The 24189-nt window shown below is 25.3% G+C and overlaps 5 protein-coding genes and 1 long non-coding RNA gene across 7 annotated transcripts; 3 read left to right on the forward strand and 3 right to left on the reverse strand.

Annotated features, from left to right (window-relative positions):
- The first annotated feature begins 353 nt into the window (after nucleotides 1-353).
- On the forward strand, nucleotides 354-2388 carry LOC122711098 (phosphatidylinositol N-acetylglucosaminyltransferase subunit Q). The gene is made up of 5 exons (XM_043929532.1): nucleotides 354-1157; nucleotides 1232-1512; nucleotides 1622-1814; nucleotides 1981-2095; nucleotides 2158-2388. The coding sequence occupies exons 1-5, from the start codon at nucleotides 363-365 to the stop codon at nucleotides 2346-2348; spliced, it is 1575 nt and encodes a 524-aa protein (XP_043785467.1). The 5' UTR covers nucleotides 354-362; the 3' UTR covers nucleotides 2349-2388.
- Nucleotides 2389-2399: 11 nt separating this feature from the next.
- Nucleotides 2400-3330, reverse strand: LOC122711101. Of its 2 annotated transcripts, XM_043929536.1 has the most exons (3): nucleotides 3190-3330; nucleotides 3031-3101; nucleotides 2400-2813 (listed from the first exon to the last, which is right to left on the reverse strand). In XM_043929536.1, exons 2-3 carry the CDS (start codon nucleotides 3096-3098, stop codon nucleotides 2486-2488), a joined length of 396 nt encoding a protein of 131 aa, XP_043785471.1. In that variant the 5' UTR covers nucleotides 3099-3101; nucleotides 3190-3330; the 3' UTR covers nucleotides 2400-2485. The 2 variants fall into 2 exon arrangements, with proteins under 2 accessions (XP_043785471.1, XP_043785472.1); XM_043929537.1 differs by lacking the exon at nucleotides 3190-3330 and having other exon boundaries at nucleotides 3031-3183.
- Nucleotides 3331-3422: 92 nt separating this feature from the next.
- LOC122711099 (uncharacterized protein C7orf50 homolog) lies at nucleotides 3423-4673 on the forward strand. The gene is made up of 4 exons (XM_043929534.1): nucleotides 3423-3556; nucleotides 3686-3941; nucleotides 4014-4191; nucleotides 4287-4673. Exons 1-4 carry the CDS (start codon nucleotides 3475-3477, stop codon nucleotides 4557-4559), a joined length of 789 nt encoding a protein of 262 aa, XP_043785469.1. The 5' UTR covers nucleotides 3423-3474; the 3' UTR covers nucleotides 4560-4673.
- A 95-nt stretch (nucleotides 4674-4768) lies between these two features.
- Nucleotides 4769-5567, reverse strand: LOC122711100 (thioredoxin, mitochondrial). Its single transcript, XM_043929535.1, has 3 exons — nucleotides 5275-5567; nucleotides 5087-5210; nucleotides 4769-5007 (listed from the first exon to the last, which is right to left on the reverse strand). The coding sequence occupies exons 1-3, from the start codon at nucleotides 5445-5447 to the stop codon at nucleotides 4894-4896; spliced, it is 411 nt and encodes a 136-aa protein (XP_043785470.1). The 5' UTR covers nucleotides 5448-5567; the 3' UTR covers nucleotides 4769-4893.
- Nucleotides 5568-10595: 5028 nt separating this feature from the next.
- On the reverse strand, nucleotides 10596-16028 carry LOC122711029. Its single transcript, XR_006346043.1, has 3 exons — nucleotides 15891-16028; nucleotides 12793-12958; nucleotides 10596-11119 (listed from the first exon to the last, which is right to left on the reverse strand). It is a non-coding gene; the product is annotated as an uncharacterized LOC122711029 (long non-coding RNA).
- Nucleotides 16029-16062: 34 nt separating this feature from the next.
- On the forward strand, nucleotides 16063-20144 carry LOC122711028 (protein yellow-like). The gene is made up of 2 exons (XM_043929408.1): nucleotides 16063-17827; nucleotides 18129-20144. The coding sequence occupies exon 1, from the start codon at nucleotides 16377-16379 to the stop codon at nucleotides 17670-17672; it is 1296 nt and encodes a 431-aa protein (XP_043785343.1). The 5' UTR covers nucleotides 16063-16376; the 3' UTR covers nucleotides 17673-17827; nucleotides 18129-20144.
- Nucleotides 20145-24189: the final 4045 nt, after the last annotated feature.

Here is a 24189-nt window from a genome sequence, read left to right on the forward strand (position 1 = left end):
AAAATTAATTAGCCGGGATTTTCACAGATTTCTATCGAGTCACCTGTATTTTTGCAAACCGGAAACAGCTGACTGCTTGTCAACATATCATCAATACATGATTTGAAAGACTAACATCGATATATTTATATAGTTGAAAGAAGGGAATTAGAAATAATATTTTATGATATCTTTTATTTGAAGCATTAATTTCAACTATTATGAAAAAAAATCAACTGAAAATATATAGATAAAATATAGATAAAAATTTAAAAAATTACAAATAATTTTTGATGTGTGTTAATATGATTTCATGAAAAGTATTTCTTTTTTTATTTTATTGAACAATATATAACTTATAATTAGTGAAAAAGCTAAATGCTATGATGAAAAGTCTATTAATATTTTTACCAAACACATTTTATAAAGAAAAAGCTGGATACATTTTTGGTAAAGTAATATATGATGATAGTACGGAAGTTAAAAAATTTTATATCATTGGAGTATGTAAAATAAATAATTTTGAAACAATGAAATATGCCAATATAATTGGATATTATTCTGGTACAGAAGACAAACAAGAACATATGGATAAAAAATATTTAGATTGGCTTAATATATGTTTGAATCCTATATCTTCTAAAAACAATATTTACGATTACATTCTAAAAAGTATTATTGTAAATAATAAAAAAATTTCTATTTTACATTATCATATAGTTATTATAATATATGATCAATTAGTTTTTAAAGAAACAGAATTATTTACTCAAAGAGCAATATATGGAGATCACTTTTATGAGTTAATGAAAATTATACAAGACAAACAAGTTGAAAGAGAAATACAGAAGAAAGGAAAATATAGTTATATAAAAGAAATAATATTTGTATATCATATGTTCTTATATTTTTATCCAATTCTTTTTCTTAATAAAATAACTAATAAATTATTACCAATTTTAAGATATTCTTTTCTTGGTTTACATGTTAATGGATGGTTAGAAAATGCAAAATGGATGTTGATTACTATAATAAAAAACAAAAAGTTCACATTGAAGACTGGTAACTATGTTTTTGCACTGATAATAGATATGTTGTTGGGAATCTCTATATTACAATTATTGTTATATTACTTTGAATATACTTCTCCTTCTCAGATACTTTTGAATAATGCAGAGGTAAATTAGAAATCTACACTAAAAATAATATTAAATTGATGATGAATGTAATATTTTACGCAAATATTTTACAGAAAGTAGTAACCTTCTTAAAAGATTTAATTAATTGGTTAATGGGTGTACCAGCTGGTTTAAAACTAAATCATGCTTTAAATAATATGCTTGGAAAATTTTTTTTATATCACATACATATGTGGTGGACATTTTTAATATTTATGAAACCTGTAATGGATTTCACATTTGAAGTATTAGTACTGTTTGGAAGACTTGGTATTACGTTTCAAATAGCAATAGCAGCTGATCTTCTGGCAGTTGTCAGTTTTCATGCATATTGTATTTATGTATATGCAGCAAGGTACTACAAAATAAGTTATATATTGCAAAAATATAGTATTATAATAATAATAGTATATATATATATATATAAAATAATAATTTGTATAATAACTTAATTTTTTATTTAGACTTTTCAATATTCAATTAAAAGGTATTACTGCTTTGTTTCGATTATTTTTGGGTAAAAAGAAGAATCCATTAAGAAAAAGAATTGATTCTTGTCAATATCAACCTGATCAACTTTTTGTAGGAACTTTATTATTTACTATTTTATTGTTTCTGATGCCAACAACTTGGGTTTATTATGTAGTTTTTACAATGGTATACAATAATTATTTCAATTTTTATTATATTCAATAATTATATTATTGAATATTATATTATAATTATATATAATTATATATAATATTATATATTATATATAATTATATATTTTATTATATTCAATAATTATAATTTTTCAATAATTAATAAATTTATTTTATAGTTAAGATTAGCATTAATTAGTTTTGGAGGTTTATTAACAAGAATGAAATTTTATCTTCAAGTTATGCCTGTATATGCTTTTTTCAAATGGTTATTCCACTCTTATAGTACATGCAGTAAGTAAATTTATTATTAATTTATTATTGAATTATCTATGTATCATATGATTATGTTTTAGGTACTGTTAATATTAAAATATATTCACATAAAACTGAAAGACCAATAATATTAATAATGACATTGGTAGTAGCATCATGGAATTATACATGGAATAAATGTATACCAGATACAATTATTTATCATCCACCTATAGAATGGAATAAGATAATAAATAACATAATATGGGGTGAATTACTATATCCATTATAATAAATGAATTTTAATTATTTATTTAAAGTTCTATTTAATTGGGAAAATACATTTTATATTATGAAATATAAATTATGAAATATAAATGATCTATTTCATTTCTATTTTCTAATTTCAAAAATTTATTTTACATTCCTTTATTCCTTTTCTTTTCCATATATTTGTTTAAAAATTTCTGGTGGTATATTCTTTACCATAGCTTCATCAATATCATTTTCTTCTCTCAGAACACAAAAATACAATAAAAAGATACCAAAACATGTTATTACAACTGTATCTTGATGTTCTGGAATATCTTTTGATGTATTTCCAGAAAAAAATTTTGATGCTTTAGATGTTGAATATTTTATAGGCTTTCTTGCTTTAATATCATCATCTTCATAATCATTTTCATTTTTAATTATTTCATTCTTCTTTGAAGTGATACTATATCTTAAGGTAGAATATATTTGAGGAAAAACATATCTAAAATAATATAGCAATTTTTTTATCAAAATTTCAAAATAAATATAAGTTAATGCAAGTTAATAATAATATAATAAACATTGAAGTAAATGAAATAAGAAGAAGATAAAGAATAAGATAAAGAAATAGTTTTTTTATTTCCTAACTTTTTCTAACCTTCTATAATAATTTAAGAATGAGTATGAATAAAAAACACATTATGTAATTAAAAATATACCTTTTTTCTAATAATGTTCTTTTGCTCTTGAGTTCTAAGATATTTTCAATCCATTTTATGCGCATCATTTTCTACAAATATTAAAAATTATTCAGTTTTAATTTCTAGAAAGAAGATTCAAATATTATTTTTATCAACTGTCATATAAATATTTATTACTATTTTTTTTTTTTATTAAATTTATGTTTGTAAAGGACAAATTTCAGATATTGAAATTTTTATAATTCTTTTTGATATTCTTATATTATTCTATGCTGCGTAATACTTTGTATGAATAAGAGTACGATATTGCGATACTAAGTTCGAACGCAGTTATATTATATTATTTAGTTTTTAGTCAATATTAAAGAAAGATATTAATACTACAAATATACTAAATGTTACAGCACTATAAATTCAGAATTATATTCATATATAAAAAATATTATTGATTTATATAATATCATGGGGATCGATAGTACATCAAAATTAGAGGTTAAGAGTTCAAAATTACAAAAACGAACGAAGAAAATAAATAAATCAGAAGGTAAATAATTAATAAATCTTATTTAAATTTTATAGTGTTATAATTTTACATATGGTTTAAGATGATACAAATTTAATTCAAAATTTTTTATAAAATAAAATTCATTAATTTTTAATTCATTATTTATAGAAATTACAACTGAAACAAATAATATTGATATCTCAGAATATGATACTAATCAAAAGGAAGAAATGAATAACCAGGCAGTAAAACATAAAAAACAAAAGGGAAAAAGAAAAAGATCAAATACCATTAATAATAATAATGAAGTAATTAAAGAAACAAAAGTAATTGAAACAAAAAAGGATAATTCTATTAAAATGAGTGAAAATCAAGATGAAGAAGAAATAAATAATAAGATAATACCACCAAAGAAGAAAGCAAAGTATATGATTTCACATTTACATTATTATTTTAATTGTTTTAAATATTAAATTAAAAGTATTTTTGTTCATAGTATACATGTAATAAATGATATAAATAACATAGAAGAACTTCATAAATGTAATGTAAAAACTCCAAAACAACCTTCTAAGAGACAGATGAAAAGAGAAAAGGCTGAGAAAAAAGAGAATGAAAAAAGAATGGCCAATAAAACAGAAGCAATGAAAAAAGGACTTAATTATGTTTCAAAGGTACTTATATTTTTCAATGATGTTATTTTTAAGATAATTAATATTTTTAATATTATATATAGAATTATATATTTTTTTTATAACTTTATTTACAGTGGAAATATGCAAGAACTGAATGGAAATTTGAAAAATTAAGACAAATTTGGTTAATTGAGAATTTGTTAGATGAAATTTCTATACCAAATGACATTTTCCCAACAGTTTTAGAATATTTTGAAGGATGTAAAGGTATGGCTAGAGAACAACTTTTAAAAAAAGGTATGGATGTTATAAGGAAAGTAGAAGAAAATGAAGAAAATAAAAATAAGGAATCTGTTGTTTATCAGAGAGCAAGAAGACTTCTACAAGCTTTGCCTACTGAAACATAATCTAAAATTGTATTTAAAAATTATCAATTATTTGATAATTTTTATTGAAATTGAATATTCTTTTTATATATTATTCAACATTGTTTTTTTCATTAATGAAATACATGTATTAAATTTTTGTAAATATTTAAATAATTAAATTTATCTGACTATTACATGAAAAATAATTTATTTAACAATTTCCTATGTATATGAAATCTATAAAAATAAGAGATATATGTTATAATTAAAAACTTATATATTGCATTGTACATTTTTTACCATATAATATTATACAAATATCCCAATAACTACAAATCATTTCATAAAAAAATTACAATTAAAATAGATTACATTATTCTGAATACTTATCTACAAATTGTTTAAGTTTATCTACATCCTGAAGACCAACAATTCTATCTAAAACCTTTCCGTCTTTCATTGCAATTAAGACTGGAACAGATCCAACCTATATAAAATTAACTTTTATTATTTTAAAATAAAAAATATAGAATAAATAGTAATTTTAATTAAAAATAAAAAATAACCTCATAATCCAATGCAAGATCACTATTCTCATCAATATCAACTTTTGCCAATAAAACTTTTCCTTGTTTTTCCGCAATTACAGATTCTATGCGAGGAGTAAGCATGCGACAAGGATTGCACCATCTACAAGATAAATTATTTATAATGCATTTAAAGTGATTGTTCGATAATTAAAGTATATACGTACGTTGCGAAAAAATCAACGATCACTGGCACTTTAGAATTTTTAACACGATTATTAAAGTCTTTTGGATCTTGAACTTTGAAAGTTGTTGAGATTGCTTGTTCTTGAGCCGGTGCATTTGCAAAAGCTCTGCTTCCTATAGCAGTGCGCATAATTCTCAAACCAATTCGCAACATTTTAATATTTGATTGATATAGTATTATCTATTATGTGTAATAAATTGTACTATGTGTTAACAATTACGAATAAATTCTGAAACGCAATAATAATTTTTCAGTCCTAACCTAATTTCTTGGTTGCAAGATATCGTACTATGTATAGCATTAGGTTAGGTACAGAATAACCAACGTTATATCATAAAAATAAATTCTCTATATTTTTTTTTTATATGCATTTCATTTTCATAAATCAACTATGAAATTTTCCATTCAATAAACCAAATATATTAAATATATTAAATTATATTATTTTAAACCAATATATAATTATAATAATATAACAAAAATATATTATATTTAGTAAATAAAAATAAATTGATTAATTAAGAATAATATTTATATTTTTTCTCTAGTAGAAAATCATTAGAAAAAATTCTTTCTTAAGAAGATATATAAATTGTTTATATTTGGTTATATATTTACATTATTATTTCTTTAAGGAATGAAATTTCTTTATTTTGTAAATATTTTTTCACATGGAAAAAAAATTTAAAATATTTGCGATAATTTTAATTTAAGATGAAGCTTTGTTCTGTTTAATGTTCTTTCTTTCTTTTTGAATGTATAAAAAATTTTAATATTTACATATTATTATATATTATATATCATAAATTTTAACATTTTTTTTTCTTAAATATTTTTTACATTATTATTTATTTCTTTTAATAAACTATTTTATATGTTATATATCTTGACAATCTGAATCGATAAATTATTTTATCAATGATTTTTTATTTCTAAGATCTCGCATGTCTTAATTATTTAAGCATATTCATTTACAATTCATGTATTCGTTCATTATTTATCATGTATATCATTTAAACATATATTACATTTAAACATATAAATTTGCTAAAAATATTTAAATTTTTGGATATTTAAATCTTATATAGATATTTTATTTAAATATCTTTAAATAACTAAAAATTAAAAAAGGAACATTGTTAATTAAGAGATTATTATTACAAATTGAAATAAATACTTTTTAAAAAGTTATAATAAATAAAAAAATGAATAATTGTAAATTCAATTTAATAATAATTCAATTTAAGTTAATAATGTTTAACAAATTAATTTTTCAATATTAGAGAAATTATACTTACTTATAAATTTATTTTTTTGTATAGTGCACAATATGTTTTACATGTGATAATTTTTATTGAAAATATTAAAAATAATTTTTATTGAAAATATTTTTAATATTAATTTTTCTTAGTTTATCACATATATATAATAATATTAAAATGTTCATTAGTATTTTATTTATTTTTGATTAATAATATAATAAAAAATTAATTTTTTTCTGATAAAAAAAATATTATAATAAATATAATTATTATAATAAAATATAATATAATATATTATAATAAAATATAATGTATTGTTTTAATAATTGAATTTCATGTCTGAATTTAATACATAGATAATTAAATCTATAAAGGTAATTAAAATTATTTAAATATTTACTATTATATTAAAATAAAAAATAAAATAAAAAATTAAAAATAATACAGCATTTAAGAAAATTTCAAAATGATTTTGAAATTAATTAAAAATAATTTGGATTTTAAATTTTTTTACATGCATATTATCGCATTGAATTATAATTTTTATTTGAAAATTATTTTATTGGTGAAAATTATGTTGAATATTTAAATCAAAGATTAGGATCACAAGAGATCGTATAGATCGCACAATATTTCTTTATCATTATTAATATATTAAATTAGATTGCATTGATTTTCTAATTTTTATTAAAAGATTACTCATTACGGGAATTTTCTTGTAGTAAAATGAAAATCTATTATGCAATATGTTTGTTCGTGCTCTCTGACAGAGTATATTTAGTAAAATAATAAATTTTCTCCGTGGAGAAATTTCTATTCATAAATACAGTATGACAAGTAAATAATTATTGTTCTTTTTTATATTGAAACCAAGTCGTTACACACTTTCCATTATTTTGTAATTAATTTTAATAACTTGTTGTTTTAACAGACATATTTTCAAGGTGCATTGATGCAGTCTATGATAAAAAATGAAAGTTTCTTGTCGATTCACTGAATTCTCTATAAACCTATAATTTTCCATTAGATCATAAAAATGTTTTTAAATCATCATCCATTTCACAAATAAAAACAAATCAATTGGAAGGAAGAAAGGATTATTAGAATTTATTCAATACGATTGTATGTGATTATAAAATGAAGGAAGTTGCGCAAGAAATGTAAAGTATCGTTTAAGACAAGATTCATTACGTGTAAGATAGATAGATTCTTTTAAATAATCTATAATAATATAATATATAATATATAATATATAATATATAATATTTATATAATATATAAATAGTCGATTTTTGTCTTCAAGGTCTTGGCTACCTCGATCTTCAAATCGTTTTTCTATGTGACCATAATATTCCTAATCGTAGAAAAATGTTTCTGCAAATAGTCTTACACATATTATTTTACCAAGTAACATTCATGTTCGTCTGTTTGCTTATTGCGTAAAAGTATCATGCTATTTCCTTATACAGCAACGATGATTGTTACAGCAAAAATTTATATCATGATAATGTGACCTTCTCTAAAACGTATTAAGCCAAGGCTATGAGACGATTTTTTTTCATTTTTGCTTTTTAACTGCTGACGATTTTTTTTTCCAAATTTAATATATATATATATATATTATAATATTTAATATATATTAAAAAATTTTCATCGATCATTAATTTAATTTCTTCTAAGTCGATATCTCATTCTTAAATACAACTATAGAATGTAAAAGTTTCGACAAATAAGATAAATTTTTACCTGCTGGAAAAAATTTTTAAATATATATTATTATATTATAATATTTAATATATATATAACTATTTTTTATCCTATTTTTCTTTTTATCTTTTTTATCAAAATTTAAAAATGAATTATTTAATTTTGCAAATGTAATCGGTCGTGAATATAGATTGAAATATTATTATATCGAATTGGTATTCACATTTCCCTCGTTATTTAATCGAAATGAAATCTATTGATGAATTGTCAGAAGCAGGATAGAAAATTCTGCGAAAAAAATAGAACATTGAAGGTTCTGAATGGAGAAGCACAGCTTGTAATCGTACAGAATAGAAAGATTAGGGGATCTAGTTGGAATACTATACACAATGTTAGGGGTAGGTAGAAAAATAAAGGGAGAACCGTTGGTCGTTATGGTAACCAGCGATCTACGATTTCATCTGGCCGACATCATGCTGTCTAGAATAGGTGACCTACTGATCTCGAGAATATATGTTCTAGATTCTATATTTCTTACGAATAATTGAAGTTTTCTATCTTCTATTAATAAAGTTCTTTAATAAAATTAATTTCGTTAATATGTACATTGATTTCAAGTTTATCTTGCTTTTTCTTTTATCTTGTTTCTAATTTTAAGTCGAAATATTATTCAATAAAAATTTATATTTAGTAATATGTTTCAAATATTTTATTTCAGCAATTAAAAATTTATCTTATTTGTCGAAACTTTTACATTCTATAGTTGTATTTAAAAATGAGATATCGATTTAGAAGAAATGAAATTAATGATCGATGAAGATTTTTTAATTTATTTACTGGGCGTTTATCCAACTGTCTCAAAATTAGAATTCACTGAATATTTCCTGTGCGTTACACAATCTCCCACGAAACGTCGTTCAATTTGATTAAACAGTCTGCGTTCCCTGACGGAGCGTGAAAATCTCCTGAAGGATCGAAACCTCTTTTCTTTTTGAGCTTCGAAGCAGTAATGATCCAATCGGAGTTAACACGCTCAACTTTGCTAACATGTCCATTTATCATATTATCACCAGCTAGTTAGACAGTCTCTCGACTAGTATTTTTGTTACATGACGAGAAAAATGTAAACATTTCAATAGTTAACTTCTTTTAAACATAAAAAGTATTATTATACTTATGTCTATATAGTTTGTAAAAAATTTCATAAACATAATTTTAGTTTTTATTAAGATATTGGGAAGAAAATTAGAAATTATTCATTAAAAAAGATTTAATATATAATTATATATAATATATAATTAACATATAAATTTATTAAAGAAGAACATATTCGTTTATGAAAAACTTCCATACAGAGAGTTAATAGTCGTAATCGTTAATTGAGCGTGAAATAAGTTGAATCGTAAATGAAAACAATTCTACCCGAAGGCGTCATCTGTCCTACTTTTACTTTTTTCTTTTCTTCTAGTCTCGTTTGGATAAATCCTTTATAGTTCATGAAACTAATGATTGACAAGTATAATTGACAATCAAATAAAATTTTGTATCAAATGATGCCATGTTCATCATTATTCTCTTTTATAAATTTCTCGTCACATTCGCACTAACAATATTATTGCGAAGCTTTCGCTTCAATTTTCATAATGTGTGACATCACAACTTGAATTAGAATCAGGAATGTTAGAGAAATTCCTCTGGTGGTCATATGAATCAAAAATTATATATTTCTATTACTTCCTAACATTATCAAGATTAGAATAGAAGGACAATTATAATAAAAATATGTACTTAAAAAAAATATATATATATATATATATATAAATGATATGAAGCATATATTTGAAAATTTAATTCAATCAATTCATGTGATTCATAAATTGCTTAATATCACTTTTATTGTTATTTAAAATTTTCTAATATTAACAATCACTATTTAGAAATTACTCTTTGTTTCTCGTGGTTATTGCCATCTTATCATCCTTTTCAGGGTAATAAAATTACGCACGATAAAATAATCCACGATAAAAAGTAAAGTTGACACAAATTCGAACAAATCTGCCAGTTTTTTTAGTTTTTGCTCGACACTTGGAAGACATACGAAAAGTTCAGCGGTTTGAAAATGCTGGAAGCACAATTCTTGTATATTAGTCTCACTTCAGTACAAATTGATGCTTTAGTCAATGATCAACGATTTCACGGTTTTGAGTGCTTAAAATCAAAGGTAATCCGGTGTGTCTGAAAAGGAAAGTTTGTATCAAAGAGGGAACTTCTAATTCAATTACATAATGAACAAAATGAAAAGATATAATTATTTTACTCACGTAATTAATTTTAATTTTTGATGTAAGAAATTGATCATAAATTTTTTTAACTTAAGATAAATGAAATTACTGACACACTTTTGATTAAATATATTAAATATATTAAAAAAAGAATAACGAGCGTTATTCTTCAATTGCCATTTCTATTGGCAAAATATAATGCCTGTAGTTCGTATAATATCCATTAGAGAAAGATTGGGAACGATGAAAAAGATGATTCTATGATCGAACCGATTTCAATCGAATAAATTTCTTTTCCTTGGTCTTATTGATAGCAACACTATCGTTCTTTCAGTCTGCCTTCCTTTTCATGTTTCTAATCCGTAAACCTAGCTTCTCTTCCTACGTTGATGGGGTTATTTTCATCGTCGACACACAAAGAGAGTAAGCGTGGATTTTAGGCCATTGGAAAACGGATGCGCAGGGCGCAGCCTTTGCCGATATGCTAACTCGCACATTTATGTTCATTAAATCAGCCTGACTTATTTCCCGGACCACTTCCCATTTCACCCGTTTATGGCTTTGCATGTTAGTTCTGACAGAATAAGGTCCAACATTTAATATAATTAATGATGAATAATTCATGAAATATTATTCATCATCTTTTAACTTTAATATAAGCGAAAATACATTGATAAACATTTCTATTATCCTATATATATATATATATATATATATAGGATATATTTAGCATTTATTTCTGATATATTTAAATTGTATTTAAGATGATTATTAAAGTTATTACTATATATGTACAGTATAAGTTGATTTATATTTTTCATTTAAGGGCAAGACGTTTGTTATGGATATAAAAAATATAAAAAAATTATAAAATGGAATTTTCTTATTCCTATTTTGTCCAAGGAACAAGTTGGTGAGTTTTAATAAGGAAACTTTGTTAAAATTTATGAGTGTAATCTGATACTATCAAGGGTGAATTGTCTTGTTTTGAGATCATTGAACTTTTAGTTTTGTACAAAAGTTAGAAGTTTAGATGGAAAAGAATCGTCTTTTGGCGAAGAATGGACGAAAGTGACGATGAGAAAGAAATGTCCAAATAAATGATAGGCTGTCGATTCCAACAACGGATTATCTGGATGAATTCGACAAATTTCTTGTCAATGTCATGCGCAGCAAAATTTATCTCTATCGAGTAATTCATCTTCTGTTCATAAATACGATTTTACATTAGTCATCCACACTATTAAAGCAATTCACAGTGTTGCACTTTAATATAAGTTTATTTCGAGCACGTTACATAAGCGTGTTTTTTAATAAGCTTGATTAAACGTATTTGATTTTTTATCATATTTTCTTTTTATATTCAAGGAAAGACATTATTAATGCAATTCGAAGTGAAAGCTCTTTCGACGAAGGTTGATTGTGACCGTGAATACTTCGTGTCTGGAATTATCAAAGAGATGAGTAAAGAGGAAATGAGCAAAGAATAAAAGGAATTAACGAATTACGTGTTATATTGTAACAATATAATTCAATGGAAAATCAAAACAAATTTGGATAACGTCAATGAAAGTGAAGGAAAAAAATGGGCCATGACATGAATTTTCAGTCACGAATGCAACTGATGTTTCACAGAGGATGTGAAACTACGTCGACATAAAAGCACGACAAGGCCGTTGATTTTCAAGCCTACGAACATTCGCTGTGATGTAGGTATGTATATTTATTCATATCAATTTGCAATAGCTTTGCAATTATATAATGATCAAGTTTATTAATCAGTTTCACCATTAATATCAATTTCGATTTTTCAAAAAGTTCTTATTATTTGATATATTAATAAAAATTACCAGATATAAATTGCAAAAAAAAAAAAAAAAAAAATTAATAAGATAATAGATTAGATTTTAACTCTTGTTTGAAAGATTAATTATCAATTTCAAGAATAAATAAATTATTTAAAATGTTATAAGCAAAATATTAATAAATAAGTTAAAATGTTGTAAGCAAATGATCAATCAGCAGTATTAATTAAACTGTTAATTTGATTTATATCATTTATATAAACCAATATTTCATACGGAAATTCACTGAGAATTATAGATATTATATAATGATTGTTGTGATGGTTCACGCGTCAAATTCACGAATATATTTTTATAATACATCTAAAATTTAGATGCTTGCAGATTTTACAAAAGACTTGTGGTTTTTACGTCGCAAAGACTACCGAGATACAATATTTACTCTAAAAAGAAGACAGACGTTGGGAAATACGTTGGAAGGAAAATAACGATGATTCTTAGCAAGTTTCTACTTCTTATTCGCATTCTTTCTAGATATCTCGGTGAACAATTATTATTTCGCAATGTGTTAATCATTCGCTGAATCAGTAAAATGGAAAAATTTCAATCTGAAAAAAATAAGGAGAACATTTAAATTCATAATGACAATGTTTTATTGTATTTATTAAGAGAAACCGTTAGATAATAGATAAAATACAAACGCATCGGCATTGTAATTAGACTAACAAACAAATAGAAATTCAATCGTAATATTTGAAGTGGGACCAGTGTCAATTAAAGTAACATTCTTGCACGTTTAATACTTCTAAGCGCTAGAAATGGCATAGTATCTGCTAGCCAACTGTGACTAAATCGTTTCGGCAATATTAATAAGCAATCAATTAGCATAAATCTGTAATTCTAATCTTTCTGTTAGTCTAGTTCTTAGCATGTTAATGTGGTGTGCTTTTGAAACGCATTTGATTACTTATGATTATTTTTTTCTTTTTGGCCATCATTTCTACATTGTAATTTAATATAAAGAAGATTATGATTAATTTAATTATAATATTAAAGAATTTATGAATTAGGATACTTAACGAAATGAAAATAACTTTATCACTAACAAAAGATACTAACAAGTAAATGAGACTATGTTAATTTGAGACATGAAATAAAAAACAAATGTAATGATTAAAATAAACACTTAGAAAAATATTTTTAGTTTTAAATATTTAGAGATAATATTTTAAAGAATTTTCAAAAATTTAATTCAGATTCATAAAAATGTTCGTCAAATAATTACAGATAATTTTGGTTGGGATGGATAATGAAATAAACTGTTAGATCATTAGGCACGACAGAAAGTACATAATATCTATATAGTCTGTTGGTAACTCGTGAAAGATATATGATTTACTTTATATGATTACCTGGTGAATAAAAATACAATTTAATTTAAAATATAATCTAAATAAGATTATAAGATATATTCTAATAAAAATACTCATGACGTTGATGAGAAAAATAATTGAAAATGGTTAGAATATAGATATATTAGGAATATATAAGAAGATTTGAAGGCATATAAGATGTTGAATCGATATAATACAATTCTATGATTGTGAAATATTTCTCATGGACAACGATTGATTGATAGCATTCTTCTAATGATCATTTAATGAATTGGAAAGAATATATACGAATATATACGAATATATGTATATATGTATATATATATATATTATATAATTGAAGAAACGTGGTGAGCATCTTAAAACTCTATAATGGATCAAAACAATGAATAAGAATGATTCTATGAACGTCTGGAAGAATCTTTGATGATATGGTGTAAAAATAGTCAACACTATTATAGATATACTGCCAATATACACGTTCTTCATTACTGTTATAACATTACGTTACATGTCACACGATCATGAGTCAACAATTATGCTCATCCGTTTACCAATCAATGTTCATCTCTTTTATGGATCATTATTACAGGTAGTTTTATTATATAGTTTTCAAGACTTATTTAATTATAAATCGTATATTGGCAATGACAGACAATTTATCTTTTTGTCTTTCTGTGAAAATTTTTATAAATATTTGGATAACTATCAGAAATATTATATTTTGTTTTTAAAAATATGACATCTATTGGTTCATTCGTAAATTCGAATATAATATTCAAATAACAATTATTAAAGGATTATTTATTTTACAGAATTACATCAATTTCAATATTTTTTAAAATCATTATAATTGCATTCATGTAATTGTATTCAAATCTATTTATTCAAGCAAACAAACTAAATCTTGCGAATAAAAAATAGTAGGAAAGATATAAATTTGTCCTAAAATTAAATGAAAAGTTTTAAAAAATAAATTAAATCAAAATTTTTAATAGAATTCTGATAGATTTTTAAAGAAAAGAAACTTTTTTTAGAAATTTTAAACAATTAAATGGGAATATTGTTTTACTATTATTTTATTGCAGCGTAGATATGTATATATAATATGGAATAAGAAAATTAATCAGCATGATTGGAATGACGATATTGATATAATATAAACATTGTAATTAAAACTATTATTGACTGATACTTTTTCTAAAATGGATAATATGGTTTTTAAAATATATTCATTGTAATTGAAGTGCAAATTTCTCCTATTACTAATCTCCACACATAAACATTTCCTTATAATGAATGTTCTATGATAGCGTTGCCTTTCGATCAAGTTTCTTTATCAAGAAAGAAAACGAATTCAACGAAATTCTGAATAACGTAATTGTCCAAGGGAGAAGTACGAAGAAGCGACTGTTGAATCGATTTTTCGGGATCATCTTAGGCAATATAAAACGTAACACAACAGTCTTTTCTAAGCTCACCCTTTTCAACGTTTCCCTTTCAAATGGATCCGGCCTTACAACACCGGTCTCAGTACCATTTCAGTCAACCGTCTTTCGTTTAACTTAACAATGAACATACGCAGAAAGAAAAAATAGAATTCTAAGAAGGATATTAATCTAATTACCAACTGAAAATTGATTGAGAATCACCGCTAATTTAGTCATGATTTTTTTATCATAATGAGAAATGAAAGAAAGAAAACAAATTATGAACGTGATAATACTTTCAAGAGATTCATAAGAAGAAAGGAAAACTTTTCTAGTTTAGCCATGGAATACTATTACAATATACTTTTACATACTTCTAAATTTCATAAATTTTTGAGTCAATAATCATCTTCTTTTTAACAAGAATATAATTCAATATCCATATTCTAGAATAAAAAAAAAAAAAAAAATAGCATAAAAAAAAAAAAATTCTCTAAAATACAATGAACACAAGAATAATTTATAACTATTTAAATCGTTAAATCGTTTTGATTAATAGAAAATTAATAAAATTAACTCAATTAAACGAAGCGAGTATCGTTGATCAACAATGATGAATATAATTTCAAATAACAATGTTAATTTATATTTCCATGATGCATCATCGGTTAAATAATAGAGCTACGTTTCGCTTGGGAATTAAATAGTGGGGATACCTTGTTCCTGTTGCACATACAATATCCAAATGCATCCACATACGATCACACGTATAGCGTATACACTTGCACACACGATCATAGTGTGTTAATACACGTCGTTTGGTGGGGAGACGACGCCTCTCTAAGCGACGCTCCGCGTCTTCGTCAGTCAAACCGCGATCGTCTCCGCGTAATAGGCCTGTTGAGATCACCACAAGGTAAATGGATGGTCAGTGAACAGTGTTGATCAGTTACTTGACAAAAACAGACCAGCCAACGCAGTTGGCACGTGCGAAATATTCGTTACGCCGGTCGACTCGAGAATAGACTTTCTTCCTCTCCCTGGCGACATTTACCGGGCTACGAAACACTCTTATTCCGGATATCAGTTTTCAACTGGATCGTTGTTAAGTCTTCGTCTCTTCCTGCCACGTGATCAGGCTAAGAAAAGTGAGATATATCGTGATAAAGAAACATATACAGTGGGTAAATACAGTGTAGAAAATGAAGATTGTTGTACTCTTACTCACTCTCGTCGCAGTGGCAAAGTGTCACGAACCATTCCGGGTAGTCTTTCAATGGAACACGATCGACGTAATGTGGCCATCGGAAGAGAATAAAGAGTATGCAATCAGCCACGGTGATTACGTTCCAGCCAATAATTTCATAGCCGGTATTAAATTTTGGAAGGGTAAAATGTACTTGACAATACCAAGATGGAAAGATGGAGTACCTGTAACTCTTGGAGTCACTTCTGCTAAACCGGTGAATTATATTACTGCTCCTAAACTGGAAGCTTTCCCCAATTGGGAGATGCAGAAAATTGGAGACTGTAGTGCATTTCAGATGGTCCAAAGTATGGAGATCGATCCCATAGGACGTATGTGGGTACTAGATTCTGGCAAGATGTCACCTCTTTCTTTAGAAGTAAAGACCACTTGTCCACCGAGATTAGTAATCCTAGATCTCGAGAAAAATGGCGAAGTTCTACGAATTTATGAATTCCCTACGAACGTAGCTCATCATGGTACAGCTCATTTAAATGATATTGTCTTGGATCACGAGGATGGTGGTATGGCATACATTACCGACAGTGATCGCAACGATCCTGGTATAATTGTTTACTCTTTGAGAAACAACACTTCGTGGAAAGTTAGACACGATTCTATGAAAGCTAAACACGAAGCAGTTAAATTCATGATTTCCAAAACTCCCATAAATATACCTGTACCTATCGATGGAATTGCTTTGTCTCCTGCAAGTAGTAATGACAGACAAATATATTACTCACCATTATCCTCCTTCTATCTTTATTCTATACCAACTTCAGTGCTGAAGAACAATGAAAGCAATGTGGATAGTTACGTTAAAGAACTAGGAAGAAAAAATTCTCAAACTGATGGAATGATGATGTCAGCCAAAGGAGTGTTATACTTTGGACTGTTGGCTGATGATGCTGTAGCTATGTGGGATACCAAACAATCCATCTCGTTCACTACTGGGCAGAGGGTGATCTCGAGAGATCATGAAAGGATGCAATGGCCAGATACATTTGCGTTCGACGAGGATGGTAACTTTTATTGCGTTACCAATTCTTTGCAAAATATATTGGAGAATCGAGTCAACGTTAGCATACCAAACTATCGAGTAGTCAGATCACAAACTGGAGTTAAAAGTTACCAATATTTGGAGAACGGAACCGCGCCGGAACAGCCGGAGATTCCCACTTCAGCTGCAAACAGGATTAGTCTCGCCGTTACTACCGGATTAACCATTCTGTTGGCTTTCGTCGTGCAGTAATTTTTCTTTCTCTCTTGTTCCCCTGTTCTCTTTTCTTCAGATATGCTCGGATATATTAAAGACATTTTATCTTTTTCGAAATACAAAATTACAGATAATACGTACGATGAACCGTCCAGAATTTTTGGTGGCCTTGAATATTTAGAGTACTGATTGTAAGTGATCTGAAATCATGGTGAAAAAAATATCAAGTACTTGATCATTTGAGATCATTAATTAATATTAATTTTAATTTTTCTACTTCTTTAGCATCGTTTATTTCAGTTTAATTCCATAAATATTATTTTTTAGAAATATATCGATTTCAAGTGATACGTAATACTATATATATATTCCAGGAAAATTATTCAATTTTTATTAATATAATTTTCATGATAAAAGAAATGATCTTGAATGGTTAATTAATTTTGATTGCAATAAAAATTTTAATTCACAATTATATTATTATATACAAAGTTTGTAGATCTGTGTTGTTCAAACAAAGATAAAGAATCCTGCCAATCGAAGAGTAATTCGATCAAAGAAGTAAAATAATAATATAATAAATTTCTCGAGAATCAAAATGATCAAAAGCATCTTTCTTCAATGTCATTTTCACAATCGCAATTGCTGTGTTCAAGATTTTCATCGAAATGGACCGAGAGCAAAATTGATCTCCTGCAGTTCATCGGTACTATTACGAATAAGTATTTCTACATCGTCTTTATTACGAACAATGGCTTAATATTCTTACTTTTATACATTATATAATAACATTATTGATGATAAAAAAGAAAAGAAAAAAATATTTTCTTAGATTTTTTAAAATCAAATAAAGTTTTACAATAATGTTTCTTATACAGAAAAAAGAAAATATTAGTAAGAGAAGTCATACTTCGGAATGAAAATATTTTTATTGTAAATATATTATATATTGATAATTTCATAAATATTTATTTTTTGTTCGCGTTTAATCAAGTCACTTAGTTGAATTGCTGAACGTTAAGTCATATCGTAATAATCGGGTAAAAAAATTATATTTTTATACAGATTAAATTTTCGCTGTAATGCCATCGCATTCGTATTTAATTGACCTCAAATTAACATCGTCAATGAAGAATATTAAACCTATCAATCAAATTAAAACACTTCCAGTCTGATTGCACGACTTAAAAGAGAAATTAAATAAAAATTCACGTTGTGCTTCTAGGATACATATATGAGATTGAAAGAAAGATATTTATTAAGAACGCGATGAAAATTATTATCGATGAAAATTCTGCTTATTGGAAGTTTTTCAAAATGGTTTGGAAAAAAAAAACGAAATATTAACGAGCATAAATTTTATGGAATCAAAGTTCGACAAGATAGAAACGACAACTCGGGAACAAATTGAAGGCAACGATAATGAATGACATTGATTTTATTACCTGGAGAAATTGATCCTCTGTAACGCGATACCGGCAACATTCCATTCCTTGACTTTTCATTTGTCTTAAAGCCATTGTGATTTTTAATACGGCACGCGTTACTTATAAATTCCTATTCAAACAATGGAGAATAGTTTCTAATTTTTGAAATAAACAGTTAATATTGCTTGAAGTAATCAGAATATACATATAAACTTATTGTTAAGGAGAGAAATTTTAATTATTTTAATCCTTTAATTACTTCAGCCAATATGAGAATACAAGCTTTAGCATATTATTTTATCGTGTCATATATTAGATGATACATATGGATTCCAGAGGATTCATTTCTGAGGAAATAGTCATTTATTATCACTCCATAAGTTTAAGATAAGATAATAATTATTATTAATTATATATATATATATATTTGTTATTTAATGACATAATCATTCTATTTGGAACAAAAATTACGTACGATAAATCTTGTATGGTCTTACGTGAATGCAAAATATGTATCTATCGTTTTGTTCGTTCCTTTTTTTTTAGTTAACTGAATAAGGGAAAAAAAAGAAGGACAAAGAATAATGAATTTATAGTACCTTAGTCTCGAACTATGAATACGTATATATTATATGTATATAATATATATATATCTTATATACATACACATATATACATATATATATATGTTTGATGTATAATCAGTGTGTACATTACACATGTAACACGTACGAGTAGCTTTAATACATATGGCCTTATTTGCGACGATGAATTGAAGCTGTATACTACGATGAAAAACAATCATTTGTCTGTAATCATTGGTAAACGCAATTTTCCATCATTTATTGCTTGCAATTATTAATGCTTTTCATATCTTCGGTCTTAAGATCTTTGGAAATTCACGTCGATTTTTTGTATAGAAGTATCGTGCATATCGTTATCATAATATAAGTCAAAACATTAAAAAAATAGATTGTCGAATCGTGTAAATACTACTGTACTGGTCACGAATTTCGAACCATCATCTTCATTGTTATATTTTAAATATAAAACTAAAAATATAAAAAATATGAACAATGTATACTTATATTTAATATTAATATTATATATAATATTTAAATATTATTCTACTTATAAACTCTATAAAATTTTAATCAAAATTTCTTGAATTTTCACAAAATAATATTACCAAGAGAATGATTCTCAAACTTTTGTTCAGTAGCGTAGAGCTATCACGTTTAAAGGCAGGCTATTAAACACGTACAGTGCCAGTGTGAAATGAATCTTTCATATAGCACAGTACGTGATTAGAATCCGCATTTTCATGCGCATTTGTTAATTGAAAAAAAAAAAAACATGCAATCTATCGGAAAGTTCCATCAATTCCAAGTCCAATGATTGTTGAAAAAAAGAAACTACACGTAAAGATGTTCAACAACAGAGCATCGTGGTAATCTCGCTTTCAACCTCTCTTCCCACAATTGTCTCCTCTTTCAGCACGCAGCGTCCCAGTTTTGCAGCAAAGTAAGCCGCACGCACATTATTACGCGCCACAAACGAAGCCAGGACCTAGCCCTGAACCACAAGTCAACGAACGCCAGGGAGAGGCTCGAAAGATTACAAAACTGTGCCGAGAACATTCATTGCACCTGAAATTAATCGCTTCAATCTGTGAATCATCGAAGACTACTTGTTACTTTTAGTTACTCTTTTGTTTGAATCATATTTATTTTTCAATTGATTCAATCAGGATAAAATTGAAGAATGCGAAAAAGAATTTCAACATTTTGATTATTATATGATATTATTTTTTCTGAAACAAAGAGAAAAAAAAAAAAATCTGAGATTATTTGGAAAATTTTGGTGTGATATCGATACTATTAATATTTATATTTTCTAAATTTAATTTTGTAAAAGAGAGGTTGAAAGTATTAGAAAAAAATATTTGAATATATCTTTAGAATGAATCATAAATTGAATGTAAAAAAAATGAGTGTGTAGCCTTCAAAGTGAGTATTCACTGCTTACAACAAATGATGTCATTATATTAGATTGGAAAAAAAATTCTTACGATTTTTCTTATTTTGATTTTAAATGCTTTATTTTCGATTAAGTTGATGTTAAATTACATTGACTTTGTATATAATTTTAAAGGGTATTTTTCGCTTTGTGATATTAATTTTAATTTTGTGATATTTATTTTCAAATTAATTTTTCTGATTTCTTGAAAATATAATGGATAAGAAGCAGATTCGAACAATTTTCCTATTTCAGTTCAAACTAGATTAGAAAACTATCGATTCGCGATATCAGCGACGCGTTTGGTCCTAGGACCACTAACGAACATACTGCATAATGGTGATTTAAAAAATTTCGAAGCGGTTAAGAGAGTCTTGAAGACGATGAGCGCAGAAACGTTTCAAATCCCAGAGAGATGCTGAAACGGCGATTCAACGAGTTTGTCGCCTCCAAGATTCCAGAATTTTATTCAACAAAATTTGTTTCTCGTTGCCAAAAGTGCATTGATTGCAATGATCTTTATTTCGATTAATAAAGTTTTGTTTGAGCTGAGATATGTGCATTTAAATTTAATAGTTAAAAACCGCAAGAACTTTCTTTCCAATCTAATACTATGAAAAGAATATTAAATAATTTCTATTTCCTCATCGGTTAATTAAGTGCTAATTGAAAAATTCAAGAAGACTAGTCGAAAATTTAATTAAAATTAAATTATCATGCATTATCGTATCGATTATACATTCCCTTTATATATGTAATAATTAAATCGTCAAATTGAATTATACGATTTTAAGTGACTGAAACGAATATTGAAAACTTAAGAATGATTATATATTTAACAAACGATCGAGGAATTCAAACAAACATTGTTTGTTTGAAAATCTAAGTTTATAAAATATATTTGGTAGGGCTATACACTTATCATGATTTTATTTTTAAACAAATAATCTAAAAAAATTAAAATAATATTGCAAATTATTATAAAATATCTGTTAATAATTGTAAGCTTTTAATAGTCGACCAATCTTTTAATATTCTAGTCAAGAGCAGCCTTTATGGTGCTTTTTGACAATAAAAACGAGTGTCGACAGTACTCGGCAAAGTATTCTATCGTAATAGTAGATTTGTAAGTATGCTTTCCATTATGAGAGGCTGGTTGAGATTTCGTTTGGTTTCGTTGAGAGTCTCGCTCAGTTGAATCCGATTACAGCTAACTTTCAGGTTGAAACATTTTACATGATTGTAAAATTATTTCCTGTTTACTCCATTAAATCACATTTAAATCTATAAATTTAAATTTCACATTAGATTGGCACGATCTTATTCACAATAATATTCGGATTATTGATCTTTATGAAACGAAACGGAATCGAAAAGAAATACCATGGAAATTAATATATTTTCTGCAGTAATTAATTAAATAGAGTGTTCTTTAATAAATAATACAAATATTAATTTTTGAAAACAAAATAGTAAATACAAAATAAAATTAATTTTAGCAAATTTTTGTTTTTGCAAAAATGCATAGAATGCGTATAATTTATAGCAGAAAATGCTATTTTTGTGAATAAGGACAATAGTTAACTCAAATCACAAATCTCGTGAAAAATATGTACAGAGAAAATGAATTTGATTTTTTATGTAAAATCAATTTTTTATGGAACACTCTGTACAATATGTAGTATATAAAAAGTGTACCACTCCTCGTACCAATAATGAATTATTTTAATTTGTGTATTAGAAGAGTGTAATTATTGTGTATGTTTAGTATTATGTAAATTATGTCTTAATAAAGAGATAAATCTTATTTTTGCATTTTTTATTTAATTGTCGTGCTGAAAGATTCTTAACTGTATATTATGTAATTTCATTGATAAATATTTCATTATATGTTTGTTAATTCTTCTTTTAATAATATTTATAAGTTTTATTTTTAATAGAAGTTGAATTGATTAAATAACTTAATTAATTAATTAATAAGTTAATTCAAGACGAAGCATTGCATAAAATTATTAAAAAACTATTTAATATTAAAAATAAAAAATTATAAAATTATAATAAATTTTTCAATATATAAATCATGTTATTATGTATCATGTATATTACATATGATATTATTTTAATAATCTACTAATTTAATTTTTATCTGATATAGAAATGAAATATATATATATATTTATTTATTTATTATTCGTTAAAAATATGAAATAATGTTAAACTTTAATTCTGTTTTCTCGAGCGAACACTAGTCGTTTTCCAAGTATCAAGATAGATGACGCTGAGTATCCAATTTTACCTAATTTGGTACAATCGATAAAAGATGTGAAATCGAAATAAAGAAAATTTTTAAGATAAAAATATGCAAAAAAAATTAACAATATTGAATATTAAATTATTTCTTTTTTTATAATATTTAATTAATACATGTTTTTTTTTAAAATAATTAAAATATTAATTTAATAATATATTTATAAAAATTATTTTTTTTACAAAAAATCTTTTAAAAAAATCTATAAAATATTTTTAATAGAAAAAATAAATATTTTCTAAAAAAAAATAATCGTAAGAGATTATAAATTAAGAGATTATAAATTATTGATCATGTTTGAGGTTAGAAAACTAAGATTTGATTAAAATTTAATCTGATTGGTATAACATCATTGATAGACAATAGAGCTATAAAATAGCATTAAATCTGAATGTGTCACACAACGAAGGAATTATCAGTTAATGATCTTTTGCAAGCTACTGGGAATGTGATTTCAAAGGGACGTATGTACTTATACTATGCGCAGCTGTTACTTTGGGGTAAGAAGGGTTAGGAAAACGAGGACTTCAGGAACGTATGCAATTCTATAGTTCTATAAAAGAAATTTAGAATAATTTTTTACATTCTACAAATATCAAATTATAAAAAATATATCAAAATAAAATAACTTTTCTTATAAACTATTAAATTTCTAAAATCTTTTTTTATCAAGAATCGTGAAAAATAGAATTCTATTTTACTATCATTAATACTATTGCAAGTTATTTACATATATATTTATTAACACAACATAATGATACGATAATAAATATATTATATTGACTTACTTGCATTTTGT

The sequence above is a fragment of the Apis laboriosa genome, unplaced genomic scaffold, assembly GCF_014066325.1.
Source record: "Apis laboriosa isolate Shangri-la unplaced genomic scaffold, ASM1406632v1 scaffold16_cov148, whole genome shotgun sequence".
Classification (NCBI taxonomy): domain Eukaryota; kingdom Metazoa; phylum Arthropoda; class Insecta; order Hymenoptera; family Apidae; genus Apis; species Apis laboriosa.

What these genes read in the sequence shown, in the direction of transcription:
- LOC122711098 (XM_043929532.1), top strand. Translation starts at nt 363, where the DNA reads ATGATGAAAAGTCTATTAATATTTTTACCAAACACATTTTATAAAGAA. An exon ending in ATTTATGTATATGCAGCAAG is followed by an intron (nt 1,513 to 1,621) that starts GTACTACAAAAT and finishes TTTTTTATTTAG; the next exon opens with ACTTTTCAATATTCAATTAA. An exon ending in ATTATGTAGTTTTTACAATG is followed by an intron (nt 1,815 to 1,980) that starts GTATACAATAAT and finishes TTTATTTTATAG; the next exon opens with TTAAGATTAGCATTAATTAG.
- LOC122711101 (XM_043929536.1), bottom strand. Translation starts at nt 3,098, where the DNA reads ATGATGCGCATAAAATGGATTGAAAATATCTTAGAACTCAAGAGCAAA. An exon ending in AGAACATTATTAGAAAAAAG is followed by an intron (nt 2,814 to 3,030) that starts GTATATTTTTAA and finishes ATATTATTTTAG; the next exon opens with ATATGTTTTTCCTCAAATAT.
- LOC122711099 (XM_043929534.1), top strand. Translation starts at nt 3,475, where the DNA reads ATGGGGATCGATAGTACATCAAAATTAGAGGTTAAGAGTTCAAAATTA. An exon ending in CCACCAAAGAAGAAAGCAAA is followed by an intron (nt 3,942 to 4,013) that starts GTATATGATTTC and finishes TTTTGTTCATAG; the next exon opens with TATACATGTAATAAATGATA. An exon ending in GACTTAATTATGTTTCAAAG is followed by an intron (nt 4,192 to 4,286) that starts GTACTTATATTT and finishes CTTTATTTACAG; the next exon opens with TGGAAATATGCAAGAACTGA.
- LOC122711100 (XM_043929535.1), bottom strand. Translation starts at nt 5,447, where the DNA reads ATGTTGCGAATTGGTTTGAGAATTATGCGCACTGCTATAGGAAGCAGA. An exon ending in ATCGTTGATTTTTTCGCAAC is followed by an intron (nt 5,211 to 5,274) that starts GTACGTATATAC and finishes TTTATCTTGTAG; the next exon opens with ATGGTGCAATCCTTGTCGCA. An exon ending in ATCTTGCATTGGATTATGAG is followed by an intron (nt 5,008 to 5,086) that starts GTTATTTTTTAT and finishes AATTTTATATAG; the next exon opens with GTTGGATCTGTTCCAGTCTT.
- LOC122711028 (XM_043929408.1), top strand. Translation starts at nt 16,377, where the DNA reads ATGAAGATTGTTGTACTCTTACTCACTCTCGTCGCAGTGGCAAAGTGT.